At 39.5% G+C, this 14797-nt stretch overlaps 1 protein-coding gene across 1 annotated transcript in view; it reads right to left on the reverse strand.

The window, feature by feature from the left end:
• The window catches only part of plcl5 (phospholipase C like 5), a 59950-nt gene extending 53706 nt beyond the window's left edge, over window positions 1-6244 (reverse strand). The window contains exon 1 of the mRNA XM_020632675.3: window positions 5665-6244. Coding sequence (XP_020488331.2) covers window positions 5665-5967 — 303 coding nt within the window. The 5' untranslated portion in view covers window positions 5968-6244. The remainder of the gene's footprint in view (window positions 1-5664) is intronic.
• Between the last annotated feature and the right edge of the window lie 8553 nt (window positions 6245-14797).

Raw genomic sequence — 14797 nt, forward strand, 5'->3', positions numbered from 1 at the left:
TGCAAATCTGTCGGAGAAAAGCCAGGTGGATCTGCTCACACAGACATATTGTTCCGTTCATCCTTCAGACCCCCATGTTTTTGCAGCCCAGATTAAACCTTAGACAATATCCAGCCTGACTAATCTGAATGTGACTCATCCTGAATGATGTCCTTGAAATGAAAACAGCTATACAAGAAGCGCAACGACCATTCTGTTCATCAATCTACTTATCCAAGCTGCATGGACTATTTGGATTTGGTCATGAGGACAATAAACGCATCCAAATCCACACATTAGCAAGTGAATTCACCGACAAATTACTGTTATTGAACATTTTTCCAAACCCAAGCTCTAAAACCCTAGATCTACTTTTCAACACATTAAAACACTCTCAACTATTTGATCTCTTTCTGGATTCCTTGCCTTTACTCTGCTCTAACTAAATAGTGAAATGACAGTGATGTAACTACAAGTGAGATTAAAGATAAACCAACTCAAATTAAAACTAAAATATTATAACACGCCAACATGAAACGAAGACTACTTCAGAATAATCAAAGCTCTATTTTGACTTCCTCTACCAACATGTTTACCACAATCTTTCGACAAATTACAAATTCATTTGGGGATCTAGAGCTCAGCATCTCTGTGGGTAAGTGACCTTCAAAAACATGATGCTTTCACACCCTGCTTCACTGTAAGCTGTGGATTCAAAGACAAAGAGGCTTTTTTTTTTTTAGATGTTTGTATTTTCTGATGGCTGCTTTGAGAGAACCAGCCAAAAGAGCAAGCGATGATTCAGCAGCTCCAGCCGTCTGTAATCACCACTTCAAATCTTCATGCTGCCTTCTTTTCAACGCAGCACAGATCTCAGTCTTCCAAAAATATCCAAGTGTTCAGAACGGGGTGGCTGCTGTTAGAGCCATGGGTATGACTTTTTACATTTAAAACCCTTGAAAAAATGCGTTTTGCCCTAACTTCCAGGAATTATCCATTACTTGAAATTAATTCACTTTAAGCCTGTGATATGAGCAGTGAGGCAGGAATCTGCTGTTCATCCAATTCTCATCATCACCCTCATCATTATTATCATCATCTCAGATAATCCCACTAAATGTAATCAGTGTTATAAGTTCAGGCTGTGGTGCTCTGTGTCTTTAAAAGGACCAGAGAAACTCACATTGGCAAAACAACAGGGAGGCAGGGTTTGGACAGAAAATATGGCTTTATAAATTGCCAACAATATACCGGCATGCAGTGAACCATTTGATGTTGTAAAAGCACATCTGATTAGGGTGTACAAAGTTGCAGAATGGTCAAAAGATTATCTCAGCATCATATCCTCCTCCTACCTTTTAAAGTCCCGCCCCCCCACCCCCTACACACACATTTTGATGCCACAACAGAGGTCAAGCAGGACCTCCAAATTAGATGGACATTGGATTAGAGGACAGTAAAAAAAAGTGAAAAATGTCAAGTTAAAAAAATTGGCTTTAAGGTGATGCTGGAAAATATTAAAGATAACACATACTAATTTTAAAAAAGCTTTGTAGCTGTCAATAATGCCAGTGGGGGACCAGTCCAGTCAAAAACTGTTGGAGCCAATCAGGGGGCAGATATTCAAGAGACTCTGCCACTCTGTCAGATCCCCTACAGCCATATGTTTGTATCCACTGGTTAGACGGGTTTTAAGTAAACGTTAAATGTCACAAACACAGTAAATTACTTGTGTGTCTCTCAGCAGGAGGCTTTCTGAAAATAGAATATACTGTACAACAACAGTATGCAATTCTCTCTCCACACTTGTTGACCTTTGAAGCACAAACTGAAAATTATAAAATAAATGAATAGCCATTAAGGTTATCTAAATAATATTTACTCCAAGTTTTTTATAATATTTACATTTTGTTCACTGTCATTGTGGGGGGAAAAAACCCTTTTAGAAAGGATTTTGGAGTATTTAGATTAAATGACATTCATAACCTTGGGACCTTGATATATCATCTCATTGGACTCCTGTATGATGAGCTTTAATGCACCATAAAAAGGACTACCCACCAATACAACCTTGGGCAGTAGCAAAAGCTCCTGATCAGTTTACAATACTGGGACTCTGTTGAGTCAGAGACATGATGCGTGGCAGCTATAATAAGGGCCGGAGGTGGTCCAACACAGAAACATTCATGGTTAGTGAGTGGAGAAGGAGGATTTGAGAAAAGAACGTGCATTTCAGTTCCTGAGTTTATTTGATATCACTTTTGTGTGTTTTTATACAAGGAAATGTCTCTACTTTGCAAAACAAAGGAACACATTTTTCCAATCTCACATATAAATATTATTGACCTACAAAAATAAAGAATAAAGAATCCTATTGAAGCAGCTTAGGTATCTGATGTTTGGAGGTACTTCTTGCACAGCGCACTTACAAAGTTCTACCACTGTTTTGCAATTTCTGCGAAGTTTTTTTTTACAGTAATAGGACAATCATTTAATGGGGAAGTGCATGCTGCCTTATATGAAATAAGGTATAGCATCACCTCCTCCCCTAAGCTATCTCCTTCTCTGGTATTCGGAATAGCGTTCGCTCTCAGTTATCAGGATTTCCCCCACCATAGGCCAATCATATATGAAACATCTCAGTACACTCTTGAGCAGATAATTGGCAGCTGGGTCATACTGGCTCGAATCTATTACATGATGTCATGAGAGGATGGGTTTATATCCTGCCACTCAAAGAGGCAGAGTGCCAAGGTGGACAGGGACCGGATACTGAAGACCGACTGATCTCCTTGTGGTCTTCATTGATCTTTCTTCCCAGTGGACATGTACTGTGTTTTATCGCTCATGTCTTTTCTTCTCTCTTGAATACTTTAAACCAATCAATGAACTGTTTTCTGTTCACACAAATCTCTGAAAATAATATTTGTTTTTTTTTTATTTTCTGCAAATGTGAAGGATACTGAGAGCAGATAAGAAAAGGTAAGAACAGCTAAAGACGAAATGAAATACAGGCCTGGCAAATGTTTCTGAGATTTTGTCAAGATGCAAAACTCTCATCTTCAAATTCTTGGACAAATCTTGTTCGCCCCATCCCTAGCTTTGCTGGTTGTCAGTCCCCCCCCCCCCCCCCCCCCACACACCCCCACACCCCCCTCCAGCTAGCAGCCAGGCTGGAGCCAGCCTTGCAGCTGTCCACAGTCCAGCATTACATAACAAGGCTGCATCACAAACCCCCCCTCCAGACACTCTGCAGACACTCCAGCATGACACTGTCAACCTGCTAAGGAAATGACAAGAGGACAGCGTTGAATGCCTGCTTACGGGACGGACTCACCAACAATTCTGTTCTGACATTTCCTTGTTGAGGGTCAAGCTAATGAAGTAACACAGAGCTGTAATTGCTCATTTGCTTCCCTATTCACATGGAACCGCAACCTCTTCACCTTTAAAACCTCATATCCAACACACGCAGAGACACACACACACACACACACACACACACACACACTCACACACACACACACACACAAAAACAGCGGCTGAAGTGTGGCTGGGTGTGCTCAAGCTATACATGGCCCAAGTCTGCAGAAGGAATGACCCAGTTTCCGACCATGCTCACGCTCAGACAGTGTGTACCATTACATGAGTATAGATCAAGTATCAAATGGCACAAGATGTATTAAAGGCACTGTGTCTTAAATGTTTCACCTCCGAGCTTCATATACTTCAATGCAGAAACTTAGGAGGCCGTCATGTGATCAATGTAAAAACAGAGCAACTGCAACCACAATTCTAACAGCATATTGCTGAAGGACTTCTGTCTTCTTGGAACTAAGAAAAGACTACATGCTTGGAAAAAGAAACTGTAATCCATTACAGTTCATGCAAAAAGCAATCCTCATGCTGTGCACATTCCCGCAGCGATTCCTGTGCCAGTTTTGACAGCCGATCAATCTAAAGTTTGGTCTTTCACCTGTGCGTTCTTGTTCTTTAACCTGGGTCATGTATGTCAACAGCCATGTGCAAACATGTTCATAACAGAAGGGGAGTCTAAGAAAGACATGTCAGTGCACTGTTGGGATCATAAAATGCAAAGGGTCACACTCAAGCTGTGTTTCTTTTTCTGATTTTGTATTTTAACAAACGCGACTTTCTCCCAGACCAACAACAATAATCTACAAATATTTGAAGCAATATAAAGATTACTGTAATTCATCACTCTATACAAGCAGAGCCAGGGCAGGATCACTTTCTAGCATCATGTGAGGACATTCAGACAATGAGCCTTTGAAGATTTGTTATCAATCACATTTCACTTTCTTGCCATGTATTGCATTTGAGCCTCACAATGGTTGGCTGGTTGTTGTGGAGAGGGAGGAAGGATTTAGTGCTTTGGAGCCATCTTATATTTCAAAGTTGTTGTTTTTTTTTTATTGGGAACAAATGTTTTTGTAGTGAAAACCAAGGAAAAGCCTTTGCTTGGGTTCCATTTAGTCAACAACATTCAAGACATAGAGGTTATTTTTGTTTGCCCACATCTGCAGGAAATCCAATACTGGGGGTAACAAAGTGTTTTGAGTCGGTTGCTAAGCAAACTGGCTCTGATATGACAGAATGTAACTCTCCAGTGTGTCCAACCTACGCAACACTTATACCTTTACCAAGGATTCCTTGGCATCTGTCATTTTAAGACATTGCACTCTGTGTTGAAAATGAATGTGTGTGCACTAAAGCTTCAAAAGAGAAACACAACAGAAATCAGATGTGAAATATTGTTTATATCATATAGTGTGTGCAAGAACAGTTCATTAATAAAATAAAACATATTTAACTTTCACTATCACTTACTAGCAGAGCAAAGCAAAGAGATGTCTTGCCCCTGATCCCCAAATCAGGTTTATATCAAGGAAAGGTTGAAAAAAAAAAAAAAAAAAAAACTACCAAGAACTGCTTTCACTCCTGCAGTGTCAATTGAAAATCTTTGAAGCCCTGCAACTCCATTTGTAACTTTAAAGATAAGATTACTAAAAAAATATATTGCTTTATAAGATATTTCATTTCAGGTGAAATACATTACAACTGTACTCTCCAGTTGTGTTACTGTACCAGAACAAATGTGCTGTATTGTGGCAACTGCAGGGTCACTGCAGCAACAAAAACGTATTAGGACTTTGCTTCTGTTTGAAATGACATCTAAGATGAAAGCTTGCATTTCTGAAGTGCTCAGGACTTCAGTTAACAAAATGTTTTGTTTTTTTTCCAAAAAGATGTCAAGAACAAGACAAAGACTCAGACACTTTCATGTCAGTGAGTTTGACACAGGAGGAAGGTTAATCAACATTAAAAATGACTTTCAATGAGAAGTTCTGTTGAGTGCAAATGCAGATTTAAGCCTATGTTATTATTGCTTTGTGTAACCCATTTTGTAAATTTAGGAAATAAATATTCTTATAAGTTATTCTTTTACTGGGTAACATTTGGAAGAAGGGAGAGAAGAAGGGAATTTATTCAATTGTTCTACTTTATAATGTCCCTAGAAGTTTCTGCACAGTCTCTGGCTTTAACCCAGAATTGTCTGTATTGCCTTTTATGAAAGCGTTAGTGGCACAGCCACTTCGGAAACTCTCTTGTGTCACCTTGAGAATCCTATCAAAGGAGAATTAAACGTTTCAACCAACCAACCTTCATGATGCCGCAAGGTGGGTTTCCAGATCCCTGAATTCTCTCGGCGGAATTATCACGGCTGCCACTCCCGATCCTTGGACTGCCGTGCTCCATGTATCGTCCATTGGTGTAAACTCCCTCGGCCCCGTAGCCCTGGGCAGCTGCTGACACCTCCAAGTACGCCCGGGTGCCGGTTGGTGTCAACGCGGCTGCATCGCTGGTGAATCCGGGCATGTTGGTCGCGCCCTGAGCCGGCTGGGCACCGATGGCAGGATCCAGAAAATGTCCCGACACAGCATCTGAAGCGTGTACCCCTGCCATGATCCGCCGGTGTTACAGCAAAGCCCTCCCCTCCACAATGTAAAAACAGCCCATTCTTTCACAGCACGGTGGACTTGTTGACGTCCAGTGTTGGCTCGTCGTCCTCCTCTTACTGGTCCATCACATAGAGATCTGTCTGAATCCGGACTAGTCCTGCTGAAACAACGAGCAGACGCTGTACCCCGCACTCTTTCTAGGGGGTATCTGCTCAAAAAAAAAAAAAAAAACAACACTGCAAATACTGAGTTGAGTCGAGGGTTCGCTGCTGCCCTGTTTGCCTACACTTTTCCTCTCCTTGTCCTCACAATCTGTCTCACTCACCCACGGTCACTTCTGTGGACTCTGCGCTGTCTGCGCCGCGCCGCGTCCTCTACACTGCTGCTGCTGCTTGCTGCAACAAACAGGAGAGCTTCCCCCTCCACATGCATCCGCGGGACAAATTTCAAGACTGCGAAAGCGCAATCGCAATAAGCCACGCGACACGTGCACACATGCGCGTGCGCGTAAAATTGAATCAAGCAGCTGCCGCGCGCAATCACAGCTTGATTTTTTTTGTTTGGGTGCGCGCGCGCGTTCTACATCCGGAGTAGGCTGCAAAAATCATACGAGCTATTTTAAAGCCAAAGTTAAAACAAGAGATTAGAAATCAACATTAGACCATGATGAGAAATAACCACATACTCGCTCTTAAAGTCCATTAGAAGACTGTGTAAGTTCTCCAGAAGAGGGAGTCGACATAGGCTATTAAAAAGTGAAAATGGTAAACAACAAAAATCACTGATTCTAAAGTTTTCGTTTGTATCGTTGTTTTATTTTCATTCTAATTGTGTAGGCTATTGCAAGCCATGTTCATCAAATGTGAAACTAAAAGGCCCGGCAGTGTCCCAGCCTGTTTGGAAAAGAAAACATTTGGGTGCATAATAACATATTGGTGAATCAGTTGAAAACTTCCTGTTTCTTTTAAAACAGATGACAGTGATTCAATCAGATGATAGTCTAGTGGTTATATCATGCGCCCCACGTACAGAGGCTGTGGGTTTGAATCTAACCTCAGCCCTTTGCTGCATTCACCCCCTTTCTCTTCTCCCAACATTTCATGTCTCTCATCAACTGTCCAATCAAATAAGGGGAACAAATGCCCCCCCAAAAAAGCCTAAAACAACTGTTTATAAAATTGGCATGTCTAAAATTGTAAGTCAGAACTTTCTTGTTGCCACTTCTACTGTTGAAATGTTTCCGGCTGAGTGAATGGATTAGATTGAACATTGTACTTGTAGTCCATGTTTTTCTGCTGATAACGATACTGTAAATTCTCAGACAATCGCCGCATCTCTACAACAGTTTGTTTGGGTCTCTCAAACACATGAATGTCCCAGCTGTTTGCTTATCTCTCCTTTCCCTTTTGTTCTCACTTTCCCTGTTTTCTTGTCCTTCTCCTCTTGTTTCACTCAGGTCTGTCTGTGCTAAACATAAAGTTGTGGGACATCGTAGGACTCCTTTCAAAGTCTCTTCCTCGATGTTCTGAAGCTGAATGTTGTTCTCCAGGAAGATTAAGTCTCTTTTCCTGTGTTGCATCTCTGTTTTTGTTTCATTGCTTTTATCCCTGTAAATGGTGTGAAAATAGAATATAAGATCTTTTGTTTCAACTTGTATTGTAGTTTTAATGATAGGAACTCTACCCTCATTACCCAAATTTTTTCCATATTTTTTATCTATTACTTCAAATACCAGAACCAATACTAGCGCTTAATCAGTCTATGTCCTGCTTTGTAGAGTTTAATTTTCTACTGTTTCTTCCCTCTATAGAGGAAAGTAATGGCTCATTCACAAAACACAAGTTGATAATCCCCTACATTCATAGCTTACTCTTCATAAAAGATTCAAAGATGCTCTTTCTTCACCCCACTTCTTCTCTTCATGGATATTGATTAGAAGACAGTCAGCAAGAGGCAACAACAGAGTAGTGACTGTATTAGTCCCATTAAGTTGTAGTCACGTTGAAAAGACTGCATACAATCCTGCCAGGATAAAATAAACTACCAAAATGGAGGATGTTCAATTCACCATCGGTCCATGCTCACATCATCAGAAACGACATGGCCAGTAAGCTGGGGCAATGCAACTGCATTTAGCCACTGACGGGCACAAATCAAATCACAGCCAATTTGTATGAAAGGAATCATGTAGAGCAGAGGGCGTGAGCGCAGCGTCGGCTCAGCTTTGTCAAATGTGGCTCGACTAATCAGAACCAAAGTGACATCTCTACATCAAAGACAGATTCCATTCTATTTTCAGATCCTTTTCATGTCATTGCTGCAAACAATGGAGAGAATCTGTCATTGAGAAATCCCAACCATAAGACACAGAGCAAATTGCTGTATACGGTATTTGATCGTTGGATACATTGTGTCAGAGGACGGAAAGAGTCAAAAGAAGTGAGTCAAGTGTGCTATGGTTTTCTCTGACTTAGGTGTTGAAAAGAGGCTTCGTCTTCAGCCGACACACAGCCTCTTTAATCATTCATCTGAATAAGAATGACTTACAGACATACAGAGCTCCTATTGGAGCCCAGGCACATCTCTGTAGTAAGAATAAAAAGTGAATGAAATCTGTAAACACTTTCCAGAAGAGTCATGGTAAATGTCTAGGCAGAAGTCACTGGAGATATTCTATGCCCCCCCCCCCCCCTCCCCTTCATGCCTTCATGTCTCTCATGGAGCTTGTATTATGCATTCTCAGAAATAATTCAGTTGAAATTCTGCTTTTAAAAGCCTCCCCTCCTTGGCCCAGCTGTGTCACTCTAATGTGAAAAGACCTCTGACAACCTGTCCCCAAACATCAGCTCCATATGAATACAAAACTAGTTCGGATGAGTCCACAGCATGTGGCCACAGCCTGGGGAGGGACAAGGGTCCGCTCATTGATCCACCTGCAAATACTGCTCAGTGTGCTGTAGAGAGTAACTTCATTCCACACTTCCCCTCACGGACTAATAAAGTATGTAAAAATTTTAAAAATCTATTTTAAAAATAAGACATCAGGGCTAAATAAATGAACAGTCAGGAGGGACGAAGAGAGCACAACTTGTTGTTAGTCTGAGAGCTCAAATGAAAAAGTATAAGTGAGAAAAATATTGAAATAATAACCTGTCATATCAGCAGCCTTGAACACTGATTAGCCGATGTTATTCTATAAAACCTTTGTTGTTTTCCATTGAGCTTTGCTGTAGCTTCCTGTGGCAGGATGTCAGCCATGGCCATGTCAGTAAAGCATTAGTCCATCCCACTACAGCACCTCTAATGCCTTTTGTATTTGTTGCAAGCTTATTGATCAAGTTTTCTAACCTCATCCAGCGACAGGGGTGAACTGGTCAACTGTTCGGGATTCATTAGCACACTAGAGTCTTGAGGAAATCCTCATGTTTGCTGGAGTGTTCCCTGACACATTCAGTTTCAATTGCAGCACAAGAAACAGTTACTCATTTCTAATTTCTAAAAAAAGATACAAAGACAGAAAGAAAACCACAATAACAATCTTCTCACAGGTACATGTGTGAACTGCACATTTGAATATTGGGGATGGGTAAGTTCCTGCTGCTTAAAGCCACAAACAGAGGGTTCATCTTGCTGAGCTTCCTGTGCCAGCTCATGTGATCATCAGAGTGACAGGAACGGAAACTGTGCATTTGATCCTTCTAATAAAGGCGCTCCAAAAATGGTGTTAATTTACAGTCTGATTTTGTATGACTTTTTTTGAAAAAACAGATTCTCTTTCAAAAAAAATAAAATCTGCTGCACCTGAAACACACCACATCTGATCCTCTCTTTAAACAGACATATTTCAAATAATACAACAATTCAGTAAGAGTCAGATTAATGCTTTTATGATGTTGTAGAAGGTTTAGTTTTGGTTTGGTTTGATTTTACTCGTATCATTCCAATTATCCAATTTGGTTAGATGCAAGGGTATTGTAATGTGGGGAGCTGTAAATGATGACAGAAAAACTAGATGCTATTAAACTTGGTATTTTTTTGTGACTGCACACTATATGTACAACTCAAGTACATTTAACTCTGAATATTACCATTGAAAAAACCAATGCATGCAAAAAGTATGGAATGCCAACCAACCACAAATAATTAGGATCCAAATCAAAGTCCACACAAAAAGAACATGTGGAGTTATAATATAGAAAGACTGTAGAGCTTGAATATCTTTTGGTGAAGAAAATTCATCAAACTCTACTATGCAAGTAGCGATACATAACTCCTGCTGGCTAGCAGCTGTCTGCAAGCTTTAGCTAACATCAGTCTGAGGCAAACAACATATGACAGAAGTAATCAACTTCACAGCTGCCATGCTATGTTACCTGCTTGTCCTCATTGGCAACACAAAGCCATAGCCACCTTAGCGTCCTTGAATGCTGGTTTCATTATGATTATTATATTTATTTACTCTCCCTAGTCCTTTACATAAAACAACTGCAACACAGTCCAAAAACAGATCAGTGCATTTTTTTTTTGTAATTCACAGAAATGAATTTCTCCTTCTCCTTCTCCTGGACAGAGTAACAAATGTTCTCACACACAAAATATGGGATAATAACCAACCAATCAAATTTCACAAAAAGGACTAGTCACCAGTCATCATCCCTGGGCTCACTGACACTTTATTATTTAAATTAATAAAAAGATTATTTGTTTTATTGTTTTATTATAATTGTAACCCATATTGATGTCTTCTTATGCATTTATAGGTTTTTATTTCATATTTAAAATTGTGTCACAGAATTACAGGGTATATCAGGGACTTATGGGGGTAGGCTCAACCTGGGGTCTGAATACGTGGTTACATTCGCAAATTGTTTTTTTCTATGGATGCCAAACAGTCACTACATTTAAGGAAGGAAGGATGTGTTGCACAAAGTGTTTTGTAATGTAAATTGTAGAGATAAGATCCAGATTTAGAGGTTCAGAAATGAATCACCAAAGCTGAAGCAAAAAATGTTTTACAGACAGCACACTTTTCAGTGGATGCCATGTCAGACTTGTCTTTAGGATTTCAATATGTTATTGACTTAAGAAATATTGAATCACATATCAACACATATCCTATATTTCAATTTGTTTGTTCATGTGCATGCATTTTTTTCTGGAATCAATGACGACATCACATCAACCACCCAGGAAATGGCTTGCTGTGTGAACTGTTTGACTTTGCTGACACCTGGTGGTGACAGGCCTGTCTTACCATCAAAAATATGTCGGTTTATGTTACTATTAGCATCTGCTGGAGAGATTATTTTTAGAGACTGTGGTGTCCACATCTTTATATCTATTTCCAAACCCCAGAAGATTAATCATGTCCAGAAATCAATATTTAAAAACCACTTACTTTATGACAGTATTATTAGGGAAACCCCCACTATCAGTATTATGATAATTAAAGTAAGGCTGCTAAATTAATTTGAACAAAGCTGATACATACTATCAGGAATATCCCAGTGTTGACAAAGGAGAGCCGTGATTCCATCTGGAATTAAATATTAGAATTTAGCAGCATGAACAGACATTTGAGTCAACAGATTAAGATCTTGACGTCTTTAAATCTGACTTTTCAAATTGACCATAAAGTGTCAAGGCATTTGTGTGAGCAGAAGGCCAAAAATGACACTGACACACCGTGTTCAGGAGAATAAAAAGAAAAACAACCATCAAAAATATGCACATGGATAAGAACGACGAATGAGTGCAGGTCTAGTATCCAAGCAACAAGTCAGCACTGACCTCTAGGAGCCCTTTTCACCTGATTACCATCTCTGACCTGGACACATTTCAGCCATTCACACAACAGCCTGCAGGTCACACATGACCAATTAATAAACTAAATGGCACACAGTATATACTAATAATCTATACCAAGTAATTTTTTTCAATAAAGCAAATTAATTTTTCAAAGTATAACCTGATAACAGAAATAAGCTCATCCGCTTTTGTAGACTGCTAATTTGATTTTCTTATCACCTTTCCCAGGTTTCACACTCAAGAAATGGCATTAAAGCTACAAATCAAACGCACGCACGCACGCACGCACGCACGCACGCACGCACGCACGCACGCACGCACGCACGCACGCACGCACGCACACACGCACACACACACACACACACACACACACACACACACACACACACACACACACACACACACACACACACACACACACACACACACACACACACACAGAAATCAGTTTTGTTTGTTATGACCACCAGATGGCAGAAGTAAGCTTATTTCATTACATTTATTTGTGATCATAAACGCTCCAATCGTGTGTTGTTAATAATTATTGATAACAAAGATCAGTACAACTTCAAAATAAAATTAATACAAGTTTGAGTCCCATATTATCCTCTCTCAGATTCAAGGGTTACATTACATTTTTGAAGTCAATGTCTAACATAATTTTACTTTGGCTTGTTGACTTCATTGAAATATTTAATGCACCATGGCATAACAATTACTTTACAATTAGTTTGGTTGAGTATAAGAACCATTAAGAAAAGTCCATAATCCTACTTGCCTGTCTGTGAAAGTTTCTCTGTGTGAAACCATAAACAAATCAAAAAGCTTCACAGAGACGAGTCATGCATTCACGTTATTTTATGGATTCATTGTAGTCCTCACTAAACAAACGAGTGTAACGACTTGGGAATAAAAACTATAATACAATCTTCATTTGAATTTTGATTCAATAAGGATCAATCAATCTGATAGAAAATAGTCTAACACTTTCCTTCCTTCAAAGTCATTCCTTAATATCATGCACAAACCATTTATAATAGTATGTTTATATTGAAAAATAAAATCATACTTTGCTTGGATAGAGAAACTGTGTCAAGATATTTTAACACAGCTATGGACATAATCTCTGTATATGTTTAAGAATGTTTAAGTGCACATATGGTCAGAGCTCACATACCATGACTTCCACTAAATCTTTGTATGAGGCAATTACACACAGCTTTCACTCTATGTGCTCTTTTTAAATCCAGGTGAGCCTGTGTAGCTCCACATCTGGTGATTCAAATGGTAGTGTTGACTGCATGCAATCAAAATAAGCATTGATTATGTAGCGACATCAATATCTTCTGCACTTCTACAAGTTGAGTTAAAATTATTTATAAAACTTTATTGTCTTCTTTTTGACTCAACAGCTGTTTCTTGGAATAACTCCAAAGGACGAACCAAAACCACAAACATGGTACATACATTGAATAGCACACAGCGCCATCTACATCATGAAGAAAATACACAGTCTCCAGTGGAACAATGCTTCAAAATGATGAGAATGAAGAATATATCAAAGACTGCCCATGTAGCTTGAGATTTAAAAAATAGGAAAGAAAGTGAGATACAGCAAATGCTGGAGGAAGAAATGAAAAGATAACAGGGGGAATATCTTTAATACTGTAATGTCTTTTGGACAAACACAAAAAATAACATACATTTCTCTCTGATTTCCAGTTGTTCTGAATCCTCTTTCAAGCTGTTCTTGTCCTGACACGAGACTTTAACCCTCTGCTTAAACTAAGGAGGTTATAGTACGCAAGTCCTCAACAGTGTCATGCATGGGCCTTACATTTGATAGGGGAGTGCCAGAGAAACAATAATAAAATAGAATTATGATAGCGAAAATAAAATTCATATATTCTGTATACGTAGATCTTTTTCTATTTGGCTTTTTCATTGGCTAAGCAAAGCAATTCATTCCTGAGGTGCAAGACTGCTGTTAGTGACATTTTTTTCAGTTCAAAAATTTGTGTTTGTGTGTGTACATGTGTTTTTTGTTTGTTTTAGAGGAGTAATTAGGGTTATAGTCTCAAGCTTTTCCATTAGACTAATGTATCTGTTATCTTGTATGTGTCGCAAAAAAGGGGACACACAGTGAAAACTAATCTTGACCAAAACAAAAGTCAGCCATTTAAACATGAAGACTTGTATTGTCTTAACATCCTTGAGCTCTAAATGTGGCCCAGTGGCTGGTAGTTCTGTGCAAGGATTTAATGTGTGCACTTATGTATGTACATCTTGCTACTTTTGCTGCTGGTGCGGTCATGTTGTCACACAAGAGACTTTCACCGCAGTGTCATGACAGAGCTACAGAGACAAGTGGACGGATGGGAAGAAAAATTAAGGAAGCAGCACCACAGCTTAGAATATTTGAACATTGACCAGACTTATGAAACATCATGCCTCTCGACTTCTTCAGGAAAGTGGTTTCCATCTTAAAACAGCAAATAAACGTAGCCAGTATCTTCTTCACAGAGGTTTACACATAATACAACAAAAGACTGTACCTTGGATGTGAGCATGGTGCAGAAACAACAAGGGAACCAATAGTAACACTGACTGTCAGTAGGATAATGCGAGGTAGCACTGATGAGGGGAACGGAGGGACCTGAGAGGAAAAGCAGGCAGCGCTGGGTAAATGCTTGGATTTGCATTTCTGTGTGCAGACAGAAGACAAATAGCCCTGTGAGAGAGAGAGGGAGGTGCATAAGCCCCCTGGCTGGGTTATAGCTGGTGAACAAATCAGAACAAATAGATCATACACTTGTGCACATGTGCTGATGTGGAGAGTTGCAGAAAGAGTAACTCTGCCTTTGGGTTAGTGTATATGAATTTTGAGAACCGTGACTTTTCAGAGCAGTGAAGAGGAAAATGTAAATAAGAGCAAAAGCAAACTCTTCAATTAAGTTTCTTTTTTTGTCCGAGGGTATGTTCAATGTAACTTTTAAAATACTGATAACCCATTTACAAAGAAGAAA

This window comes from Labrus bergylta, chromosome 16, assembly GCF_963930695.1.
Source record: "Labrus bergylta chromosome 16, fLabBer1.1, whole genome shotgun sequence".
Taxonomy (NCBI): Eukaryota; Metazoa; Chordata; class Actinopteri; order Labriformes; family Labridae; genus Labrus; species Labrus bergylta.